This window comes from Zootoca vivipara, chromosome 10, assembly GCF_965207765.1.
Source record: "Zootoca vivipara chromosome 10, rZooViv2.hap1.1, whole genome shotgun sequence".
Lineage (NCBI taxonomy): Eukaryota > Metazoa > Chordata > Lepidosauria > Squamata > Lacertidae > Zootoca > Zootoca vivipara.
The window spans coordinates 10,736,225-10,748,658 of record NC_142593.1 but is presented as its reverse complement, the minus strand read 5'-3'; the positions used below and the strand labels follow the sequence as shown (position 1 = coordinate 10,748,658).

Below are 12,434 nucleotides of genomic sequence, written 5' to 3'. Positions count from 1 at the left end.
CCAGAGCCTGACTCCTGCCCATACTCCTGACAACTCCCAGTCTTGGATTGTGCTGCAACAAAGTAGCTAAAAGAAGTGATTATTGTATCTGAGAATATGCTGGTCAACAGGGAACCTATTGAGCCAATTCAAGAGATCCCTCAAACTGTTGGATTATGTCCAAAGGTGAATTCTATAGTTTATATAATAACAGAACTGAATTTGTTAGGGGATATATTTGTCACATTTTAGATGTTGGCAATTAAATAGACAGCTGAATAGAAACTGAAGGAGCAAAGTAACAAACCTTCTTTCTGACAGGATGCAAAGTTTGGATGAACTTTGGATGGAAGAAGATGTTGAGGCGGCACCCGAGCATCCATATTACAACAACATTCCTAACAAAATACCTCCGACCGGGGGCCTGGTTGATGCGAGGCTCAAAGCCAAGCTCCCCTCTGTTTCAGATCCTACTCAGGTAGGCCAATGAATCCTAGCCTGGGTGTTATTTTAATGGACTGAAAATAACTAGAATTATTTAACATATCATGGATCTTTTAAGCAAAAGGTGTTGAAGCACCAGTTGAAAGAGCCAGTTCATACCCTTACTGGGTAGCAGTCCTCCTCACCGAAAACATGTGGATGGATATTTAAGGCAGACCCTTTACATGGATGCCCATACACATATAGTCCTGATTTGTGTCATCTACTCTTTTTGTCTTTTTAGGGAAATTGGGTCTAAGTGTATATAGGCCTCCACATCACCTGGTCTATGTGTGTTTGAGGAGTGTGCACCTGCTAGTTCATCAAACGAGGAGCATTGATGTTCAGCAAGTGTATGAGCAATCTCTACCACAACTGGGAAGCTCTTCTCTTTGTGTTTAAGGGCTCCTGCTTCTGTTTGGTCAATAACATCCCTCACTGTTCTCCTTGGGGAATGGATTGGACCTTGCCTTCATGTCTCCCTGGAATGCCTGTCCCATTTCCAAGGCCACTGAACATCCACACGTGGACCTAATCTTTCGGCAACTTGTGTGTAAAACCCAACATGTGTATGTCTGAGCAGCACAATTGAGATCTCAGATGAAATCAATGTGGTTTAGTCTAACAGGCATTGGATCTTATAAGTGTGGTGAAACATTATGTCCATGTGGGGATGTCTGATATGCTGTATACATTCATATACGGAAGGTATGCTCTCAGCACTACAGGAAGGAGAGAAGTTCCTTGTGGTTTGCTACTCCTGGTCTCTATCGCATTGGATTTCAAATTGCATAGATCACTGCGTGTACCATTGCAGTCTAGTTTAGAGGAGAGGGGGAAAGATTAAAGGTAACTGCTGGTTTCACAAAAGTAACTCTGTGGATTCATTCATTTATATAAAAAATATTTATATACCACTGTGTCGTGGAAATATATCACAGCGGTCTACGACAATATAAAAACATAAAACCAAACAATAAAATAATAAAAAGTTAAAAAGAAGTTGAAAGCAAAAAGAAATTAAAAGCAACCATCAATAGACCAATGTTGGGGGAATGTACTCTGAATTGCTTGCATAGACCTGGAGGAGTAGAAAAGTTTTCACCAGCACTTAAAAGCTGACACAGGAAATGTCTGCTGAATATCTGTTGCCACCTCCATTGAATCTCCAAACTGTTTAAACTCCTAGGAACTTGAGTTTGGGGGAGCGATGCAAGAGAGGCTGTTTTAGACTCTTACTGAAGTCTAAACTACACACCCCACAGACAATTTATTTGTGGGCAACTCTTCCCTCAAACTTTCAGGCTGCAGAGGGTTGTGCCAGGAATCTTGGAATTTTTGCAAAACTGCTGTGGTGAATATTTGCGTTGCTTTTCATTCATATGGAAGCAACATTCATTGAATTACTGAAATTTATTGTAATATATATATCAGGGGTCAGCAACCTTTTTTAGCCGTGGGCCGCTCCACCGTCCCTCAGACCATGTGGTGGGCCGGACTATATATATTTTTTTGGGGGGGGGGCGGGCGGCGGGAATGAACGAATTCCTATGCCCCACAGATCCTATGCCCCACAGATGCATTTTAAATAAAAGGACACATTCTACTCATGTAAAAACATGCTGATTCCCAGACCGTCCGCGGGCCGGATTGAGAAGGCGATTGGGCCGCATCCGGCCCACGGGCCTTAGGTTGCCTACCCCTGATATATATCTATGCATATATAGTTGTGTGAGATAAGTGAATAGCACTAGATTTCATATACACGGTCCTTTTCTGTATTCTTCATGTCACCTTGAATGAACAATTACTATACATTTACTAAAAAGATGGCAATGTGGGAAGGAATGTACTGTGATGAGCTTTGTTCTTTGGTATGCTACTTGGCATCCCTAAAGTTCTTAATTGCAGGTTCACCCACACTGACCTTTTGCCCCACACTTTCTAGGGGCAAATGCCTAGAAATGCAGCAGAAAAGGGAGGCTGGATGAGCCCTGCATTGGGAAACAAAGTTTTACACGTAGCCATCATATGATTATAATAATGGTCCTGCATCCTTTCTGTGTCTCTGTGTTTGTAAAAGTTCATTGGAAATCATTAGGCTGTCAAGTTTGTTCCAGGAAAGGGTGATTGAACTGGAGGGGTTCCTTTTATAGATGTAATATACCTACTTTGTCATTTAGAATTACAGGGGTTAATAAAACAGGAAAGGAGTGCAATTTCCCCGAAGGTCATCATTTCTCTCATCCTCCTCCTACGCAAACTCATTCATAAAATAATGCTCAGTCATAGTGTCATACATGATGAATGAACGAAGACTGGGTTTGGGTAGAATTGCACCTGGACCAATCATATAAAAGACCCACTGAAAATGCATTGCAGTTTTTAAAAGGTAGAGTTTGCATGAAGAATATTTTTACTGCCACCTTAGTCTGCATCAGCAATGGGAAGAGAGCAAACATACTACCAGAGCCAATACGTAAGGGACCTATTTGGCGAAGATCAGCAACAGCGACCCAGTAGGCAAGGTAAGCTGCACTTTTGCTGCATGAGTTCTAGAGGCAAACAGAATGATGTAGATTGGTAGAAGACTTCATGTCATAGACTTAAATTCTTTTTTTTTGAAAAAAATTAATGTATTTGTTTTTTCAGATTAAAATTTTACAGTCATGTATCAAACATAGATGATAAAAAACAAGATTCCAATGAATCTCCTGGACTTCCATCCTTCCCTTTGTGGGTCCTATTATTAATCATTTCCTCCTGCATCTTTTATGATGATCCAAATCTTTTACATCTCCATTGTGTCCAAAATTCACCATTAAATTTCAAGTGATATTCCAAACCAACTAACGATTTTAACTGTTTACAATGGTCTTTAAGATAAGTTATAAATATTCCCCATTCCTTATGAAAATTTTGGTCTTCCTGATTTCTGATTCTTCCGGCCATTTTAGCCATTTCGGCATAGTCCATCCATTTCATCTGCCATTCTTCTCTGGTAGGGACTTTATCTTCTTTCCATCTCTGGGCCAATAACGTCCGTGCAGCCGTGGTGGCATATATAAATAGTCTTTTCTGATCCCTTGGGATTTCAGCACCTAGAATTCCTAAAAGGAAGGCTTCAGGGTTTTTTTAAAAGCAAAAGTTATTTTAAACATTTTTTTCAACTCATTCTATATCATTTCCCAAAAATCATTTTACTCCCTTACATTTCCACCACATATGATAAAAGGTGCCTTCTTTTCCGTTACATTTCCAGCATACTTTTCAGCATGTTTTAGTCATAGACTTAAATTCTATGGCTGTTTCTTTCTTTCTTTCTTTCTTTCTTTCTTTCTTTCTTTCTTTCTTTCTTTCTTTCTTTCTTTCTTTTTTAAAAAGATGTTTATTCCACCATACAGCGGTGGCAAAGTTGGAGATGGGTGAGCGAAAGGAGGTGGAGACAAATGCAAAACTAAGCCAACAAACATTCTGGGTGGAATTCAGCATAGCACAAGGAGATGGTTCTTCCCCCATGCACTGTTCTGGAAGTATTCATAACCCCCCAGAGTAGATTTGGGAGAGACACAGGGGCACTCAGTGGAAGGAGGGGGGGGGGAAGCCTTATTGTGGAAGCAGAAATCCTTGCACCAACTTCCGGGTGGTTGAATCCAGCCCTATATATAGAGAAGATGGTTGCAATTGGAGACCTTTGGGGCCTCCTTTTCTTCTGATACATATGGTATTACTGCAACCCCCTTAAATATAATGAGAATATGTCTGGGATGCAATTTATCCCCTCTGTTTGGGCTACGAGAAGTACCGTACTTTTATCCCCATACCTTGCATATTCAGAAGCATTCTAACTCCTGAAATAATGCAGCATATTTCATTAAATGCAGCATGTTATGCCCATCATCAATCTGATGACACACACACCCATCATTTTGACAAAAAGAACATCATCCGCACGCACAAGAAGCCCCAATCCTGCCATAGGCACCCATCTCATAGCACCTCTAGTGTGGAAACAGCCTGAGGCCAAAGGATGCTCTTTTAAATTGTTTTCCTGCAAACTGGGACCAAAAAAAAGGTTGCATTGATTTTTGCAGGCTCTTTGGACATTTACAGCCTGCCGGAAGGAAAATCTAATGTAACCCCACCAGGAGAGGTAGCGGCCTATGTGAATACGCAACACATAAATATGGAAATCCTTCAGGCTCTTCAGGCAGATGCTGAAAACCTGTTTAGTGGAACAATAGAAAGTACCAAAGACAGCAGCCCAGGAAAAGATCTTTTTGATATGAGTAAGTTCCTTCTGAAAATTCTCTAAAAGCATCACTCAGTATTCAGTATTTTGCCAACAGTCATTCAGTTAATAGCTGTAAGGGAGGGGTGTTTCTTTAGCTGTTGTATTAGGCAGGACATGTGGCAAGAGTAAAAAAGGTAGAGGACCCCTGGATGGTTAAGTCCAATCAAAGGTGACTATGGGGCTGTGGCGCTCATCTCGCTTTCAGGCCGAGGGAGCCAGTGTTTGTCCACAGACAGCTTTCCGGGTCAAGTGGCCAGCATGACTAAACCGGTTCTGGCGCAAAGGAACACTGTGACGGGTGCCAGAGGGTATGGAAATGCCATTTACCTTCCCGCCGCAGTGGTACCTATTTATCTACTTGCACTGGCGTGCTTTCAAACTGCTAGGTTGGCAGGAGCTGGGACAGAGCAACGGGAGCTCATTCCGTCGCGGGGATTCGAACTGCCAACCTTCTGATCGGCAAGCCCAAGAGGCTCAGTGGTTTAGACCACAGCGCCACCTGTGTACTATACAAGATCCCAGACATATATATCAGACAAAGTGCCGTCCATGGTCTCTCCTTTAACTCCTTTTACAATTTTACCATCTGTCCCAGATGCAGTTCCTTGCCTTCCTGCTTCCTGCACTTTCTCAAAAGGGCCGAGGTCTTTTTTTGCCAGCTGTGACAAAGACAGAATCGTATGCCCTACAAAATGACAGCACATTGATCCAGATAAGCCAGAGAGTAACGATAGTTGAAAGAACTGAAACCCTACACCTTTCACGTATCTGAAAGATGGCAACTTTCTCACATTAAAACCCTGACAGCTGAAAGCAAAGCTATAAAACAGGCAGGGGGGGGGGGAATGTAGCCTTTGAACCTGTTGCCATAACTCTATTAGCCAAATGGAGATCATTCTCAGTTTCTGTTGCTGTTGAGCAAACGAGGCAGAAATTTTTATTGAAAACTGTAATTGCCACAGCAGCAACTTTTGATCCTATACCTGTTGGGGTGCCTACTGAGGTATGTATTTGCTGCGCTAAAATCTAGGGACAAAGGAGAAATCCCTATTCTTAGTTTACCACAGTTATCATTTGCTCTGTTAATTTATTCAATGGGATTTACTGATCAGTGGGAGCGCAATTTCTCCCCCGTGTAATACATATTTTGATGATGATGATGATAATTTATTACTTATACCCCACCCATCTGGCCAGGCCTCCCCAGCCACTCTGGGTGGCTCCCAACAGAATATTAAAAACCCGATAAAATATCAAACATTAAAAACCTCCCCAAACAGGGCTGCCTTCAGATGTCTTCTAATAGTCAGTTAGTTGTTTATTTCCTTGACATCTGATGGGAGGGTGTTCCACAGGGCGGGCACCACTACCAAGAAGGCCCTGCAACCTGCAACCTTGCTTCTCGCAGTGAGGGAACTGCCAGAAGGTCCTCAGAGCTGGACCTCAGTGTCTGGGCAGAACGATGGAGGCGGAGACGCTCCTTCAGGTATATAATCCAGAGGAAGTTAAGAGGATTTAAGATCCAATGGAAGAGACCCCAGCCTTCGGGTTGCTGCAAGATACCCAGATATCTTTTGTCAAGCGCTTTTATTGTAGGGAAACGCGAAGAGTCACTGAACTACGCTGAATTGCTGTCCTGCTACTTATGCCACTCATTTTTATTTGTTACCCACCCTTACTAACAGGCCCTTTTGAAGATGCTCTCAAGAACCAAACCCCTGGGCCCATTTTGAACAAGGCTACCTCAGTTGAACGTACCAGCCCGCTTCTCTCCAGAGCAGAAGGTGCAGCAGCAGAACTGAGCACAGAACCCTGGTATCAAGGGGAGATGAGCAGGAAAGAAGCCGAACAGCTCTTAAAGAAATGCGGAGACTTCCTGGTTAGGAAAAGCACCTCGAATCCAGGCTCGTACGTGCTGACTGGGTTACACAACGGACAAGCCAAGCACCTTCTCTTGGTGGATCCCGAAGGAACTGTAAGCATTTGACCCCAATTATGGGAAATAGATTGGGGCTGGTTTTCAAATATTGGTTTTCAAATATTTGGTGATTTATCCCCAGGTAAGAATTGCAATATACCGCTGTATCGCAATGTCTGAAATAAGGATGGAGCTATGCAGAGGCATTGGCTGGCTTCGCAGTTTCCCCCACATTGTGATGTTTTCATAGCACATGCACACACGTCACAATTTGCAGTATATTGCCAGGTCAAAAATTATGAAACCAATTTCATAATATGGACTGAAACAGGTTTTGGACGATATATTGCTCAGCCCTGCCCCTAACACACATCATGATTTCTGCTATAAAAGGTAAAGGGACCCCTGACCATTAGGTCCAGTCATGACCGACTCTGGGGTTGCGGTGCTCATCTCGCGTTATTGGCCGAGGGAGCCGGCGTACAGTCCCGTTTCCTGTTCATTAGGTTGCTGGGGAAGGTGGGACCGTCAACGCCAAAGCTTTGAATTCAGCACAGAGAGCAAGTCTCTTCCCAGTTTTGTCCAAGGTGAGTCTGGAGCCAGGTCTGTTGTTCTGTTTCACTCATAGACGCCATAACCTCCAGCCAGTGGAGTGGGGCAGAGTCCTGTTCCCTTTCCTCCTCTTCCTGGAAGCGTCTCCAGCTTAGCAGTATTAGCAACAAGTTATATGTTCTCTGCAAAGAGACAGCAAATCTGGCTGGATCCATTAACACAACAAAAAGTTCAATTTCAACACTTCAGCAGAAGCCCACTTTACAGATATAAGACCAGAGGCTTGGAGTGGACTCTAAAAACAACATTCGGACTCCCACTGCCCCCTGTAATCCTCTAACAATGATTTCTAGCAAGTCTTTAAGATGCCTCAAGATTCTTTGCTGTGTTTTGTTGTTACTGCTACAAGAGGCTAACACAGCCAACTTTCTACGTGCAGAACCAATTTCCTTTTGAGGGTTGAACATTGGATGCATATAGTCTCTTAGTGATCACCTGTTTATCTTTGAATGACATGACAGAGGTGTGAGGAGAGCTCCGTCTGCAGTTCCTCAACACCTGGGATCCATCGGAGTCCAGCAACATTTAATCTCTTTCTGTCAAAATTCAGAAACTCCCCCATCAGCGTCACATCTTCTGGAAGGTGTATGTAACAGTTTAACAGAATAGCCACTGCAGTGCATCCAACGCTTTCATAAGGTGCAAGAGATATTTTGCTGGCTGGCTCACAGCCTCCCCTCAAGTATTAGGTAAAGGAGAAGCAATGAATGCAACTCACACTCTTAACACTAGAGGTCAGTCAGAGATTATTTTTGGAACTATTTCCAACAGAGCAGAATTCGCCTGAGGTGGCTGAGGTGTTTGTAGCAAGCTAAACGTTTCATGAGAACAAGAAAGGATATTTCATTTCAAAAGTGTGCTTCTGTCTGTGTTCCTCACGGGTCAAAAAGGTGGTGAGTCTTTTGCCAATATGGACTTCCAAAATACAAAAGTGTATCTGAAGAAGTGTGCATGCACACGAAAGCTCATACCTATGACAAACTTAGTTGGTCTCTAAGGTGCTACTGGAAGGATTTTTTATTTTTATTTTTCCAAATCTCTGACTTTCTCAAAACACATCCTTGCGCTGATGTTGGAATTCCACTTTGCTATCCCCATTGCTTGCTTACTCATTTATTTATAAGTGATTTGGGCTAATTTCAAAAGCCCTCTGTAAGTGATTAGAGCAGACCTCCGGCAAGAGAGATCTGCCTCTTGCGTGGGTAGGAAGAAAACTAAATAGGGGGTGAAAGATGCATGCACCCCCCCAAAATTCCCCAATAGAGTATCATTTGCCTAATAATAATAATAATAATAATAATAATAATAATAATAGGTGGTCAATTAATTTTAATCAGATTAAGCCCATTGAAGTTAATGAACATGACTAAGTTTGGTCCACTATTTTCAATGGGTCTGTTCCGGCACACTACCCAATGATTTATAAAAATGCACAGTGTTTTGTTTACATCGTGTTTTATATCAGCTGACCCACCGTAGTGAAGTAGAGAGAGTATTGGGCTTAGACCAAGGAAATTCTTGCCTGGCCTTGTGGCTCATTGGGTTTGTATGTGTATTGGACTGAGGATAATGGATAAAATTAATTTGGCTAGTTTGGTCCTTAGTTTAAAGGTTAATGTGTGATTATCAATGTGGCTTGATTGTATTTCTATCCCACCCCTCTTCCTGAAGGAGCTCAGGGCAGCAAACAACAAAGGAACTAGATCAGTACAATACAATACAATAAAAAGGGGAATCATTTTTTTTACAAACCCACATTATTTAGAATTGCCATTTCTGTGGAACGTTCTTTTTAATATAATAAAAAAGGTCTTTATTGAAAGTTCAAAAAGTATATACGGTAACTATATGTGCACCAGACATGGTGAGATGCTGCAAACAAAAAAGAAAAAGAGAAACAGAACCCGTGCAGAAGGGAAAACAAAGGGGAGAAGGGGGGGGGGGAGATCCAAAACTGTATATTTTACAAGGTTGCTACTGTACTTCACCAGAACTTAACCTATTACAGAATTTGTAAGAATGGACTTCAAATATCACTGAATTTGTCCATGGCAAGTATATGCAAGTTGTTCGTATGTTGCGAGTTTGTAGAAGTCTTCAATCCAATCGTAGAAGGGAGCCGTATTTTTATTTTTCCAGTTCATCAGTGCAGTCTTTTTGCTGTGGTAAGGGCATGGAGAGTCCACTCGTATTGTCCTTTTTTTGTAAGGTTCCATGTGCTGGGTATATATAATTCAAGAGGATATTTTGTAATGTAAGGTTGTTCTGTACAGTTCTGTTAATGGTGGTCAGTTACTTTCTGCCAAAACTCTTTCAATATAGAACAATGAAAAAACATATGTTTTAGAGAAGCATTGCATCTCCAACAGCTAGATACCCTGGACAGCCCTTTTTAAAACCAACATGATGGGGTCCAGTATATTCTAAATATTATTTTTCTGTTGTATGAGCCTCAATTTAAGACCCAGAGACACCCTTGTTATAGCAGTTGAAACAGTTTCCCACTGTGTGGTCGAAACTGAGATCTCTAATTCTTTATTCCAATCCTCCCTCAGTACCCGTAATATCAAATTGCTTTTCTAATAACAAAGATTTATACATGTTGATGGCCGGGTTTTTTGTTGCGCCATTTCTGTGGAACATATGCAAACTTTCTCTTTGCATCCTCTGTTTTCCAGGTTCGTACAAAGGACCGCATATTTGACAGCATCAGCCACCTCATCAACCACCACCTGGAGAACAATTTGCCGATTGTTTCTTCCGGGAGTGAACTCTGTCTCCACCAGCCGGCAGAGAAAAAACAGTGACTCCACCCCTCCCCACCCCATGGCAAGATATGTAGCTGTGTCTCTCAGAAGCCACAGTCAGAAAGGAACTGCAAACTTTTGTCCGTAGAAAAAGAATATCACCCGTTAATGTTTTCTGTAAGTTAAAGAAATGCCAAGACGAAGAACATTCTTGTGGCTTTTCAGAGTCGGTAAAGAATGGCAAAAATAGCAGGTGGATGGGTTTTCTTCAAAACATGTAATCGAAGTGTTCCTGATTCCTTAATATGAATATTGACCGTGTACATACACACACATTCTATAGAAATACGGTAGATATTTATATTTTTGAAGTCAGTCTGCTGAAGATAATGGGCCAAAAAAGAAAAGAAAAAGCATTTTAGCTGAAGATACAAGAAATGAGTGATTGTCTAGATCAGGCATCTCCAAACTGCGGCCCTCCAGATGTTTTGGCCTACAACTCCCATGATCCCTAGCTAACAGGACCAGTGGTCGGGGAAGATGGGAATTGTAGTCCAAAAATCTGGAGGGCCGAAGTTTGGGGATGCCTGGTCTAGATTAAACAATACTTACATCCGGTCTTGTTTCCCTGAGAAAATTGATACTGGAAATCTCAAGGGTAGTTTTATGATAAAAATAAGCACAATAACAGAGAGAAAACAGACAAGATCCAATGATTAAATAGCGAGTGATGTAACATGAATCAATGAGCTAATATTTCAACAGGAAAAGTTAGCTTGAAGCAACTTTTGAAAACATAATTCATTGTCTCTTAAGTTCAAAAGCGTTTTTTCCCCTCTTTCTGATGTCCCACTTAAATTCTTATATAAATGCTATTCCAAATTGTTTGTAACTTGTTTTGGCTTTGAGTAGGTGTGATCTCTCTGTGTATGAGGTATATGCATTGATTTTTTCTAACAATATACCTCAAGATACACCTTTGATTTATTAAAAACAGTGTTCGGTTTTAAGATTATTCTACATGTAACTTGCTCTTGTAGCAGAGAATATAATGCTAAGAGGATGCCAGGAACATTTACATGTGTGTGATTTTTAAACATACTGGCCACAGTCCCACAGTCGTCACTGGCAACTGATCAGAGGTAACAGCCAGTTGATCCCAAATGTGTCCCCATCTGAATCAAATATTAAGCAGAAGGGCAAAAATTGATAAATGTCTTATCTTTTGATTCATAAATCCTGAGATACATTTCCACAAGGTTTTTTTTGGGGGGGGGGCAGCCTCCAGATATGATGGCTTAAGCAAATAAACACAATAGAAGACATGCTCTATCAATGGCTATAAGTTATGATAATTCAATGAAATATCCATGCACAGAGGCAGCATCTACACCAGAACGGCAGGTGTTGGGATAAACAATAGTCCTGTCCTGGTGGTAGTCTTGTAAGCATTTGTTGCAACAGAAAGGTGGCAACTATGGGGTTGCGGCGCTCATCTCGCTTTTCAGGCTGAGGGAGCTGGCGTTTGTCCGCAGACAGCTTTCTGGGTCATGTGGCCAGCAGGACTAAACTGATTCTGGCACAACAGAACACCGTGACAGAAACAAGAGCGCACGGAAACACCATTTACCTGCCATTTATCTATTTATTTACTTGCGGTTGTGTGCTTTCAAACTGCTAGGTTGGCAGGAACTGGGACAGAGCAACAGGAGCTCACCTTGTCGTGGGGATTCAAACCGCTGATCAGCAAGCCCAAGAGGCTCAGTGGTTTGGACCACAGCACCACCCATGTCCCAAATAAACAATCACACAATCACTGATAGGTGCACCTGCCATTGTGAGGCTCAAAGCAATGAAGATGATGCCTCCCCAGATGTTGCCATTGGCTGTGGGTTTCTTGTGATGTCACAAAAGCACTTGACAACTGAGCGGATATAAAGGCAGGCCAAGCGGAGAGCCCTTTTTATTTCCAGCAGGACACACCTGGCAATGGATGTGACATTCAGCACTGCCCAGGTTTCTCCTGCTTGGAGGAGGCAAACTGGTGAATGGAAGGAGGCAATCCTCTGGCAGTGGGATGCTAGGGAGCAATAATAAGGCAAGTTTGCTTGCTTGAAGGCTGCTGGTATCTGTGATTAGAAGCTGGCGGATGTCTCATTATGGACCTTACAGTAGCTTCTGGCACAATGGGACACTGTGACGGAAACGAGCGCACGGAAACACAGTTTCCCTTCCTGCCACAGCACTACCTCTTTATCTACTTGCACTGGTGTGCTTTCAAACTGCTAGGTTGGCAGGAGCTGGGACAGAGCAATGGGAGCTCACCCCGTCATGGGGATTCAAACCACCAACCTTCCAATTGGCAAGCCCAAGAGGCTCAGTGGTTTAGACCACAGCGCCA

At 42.3% G+C, this 12,434-nt stretch overlaps 1 protein-coding gene across 2 annotated transcripts in view; it reads left to right on the top strand.

Moving 5' to 3' along the window:
- SHC3 (SHC adaptor protein 3) overlaps positions 1-11,043 on the top strand; it is a 67,879-nt gene extending 56,836 nt beyond the window's left edge. For both annotated transcript variants that reach the window (XM_088652911.1, XM_060280121.2), the window contains 5 exons: positions 301-457; positions 2,894-2,990; positions 4,557-4,751; positions 6,442-6,731; positions 9,965-11,043. In XM_088652911.1, the coding sequence (XP_088509037.1) occupies positions 301-457; positions 2,894-2,990; positions 4,557-4,751; positions 6,442-6,731; positions 9,965-10,093 (868 nt within the window). In that variant the 3' untranslated portion in view covers positions 10,094-11,043. The remainder of the gene's footprint in view (positions 1-300; positions 458-2,893; positions 2,991-4,556; positions 4,752-6,441; positions 6,732-9,964) is intronic.
- Positions 11,044-12,434: the final 1,391 nt, after the last annotated feature.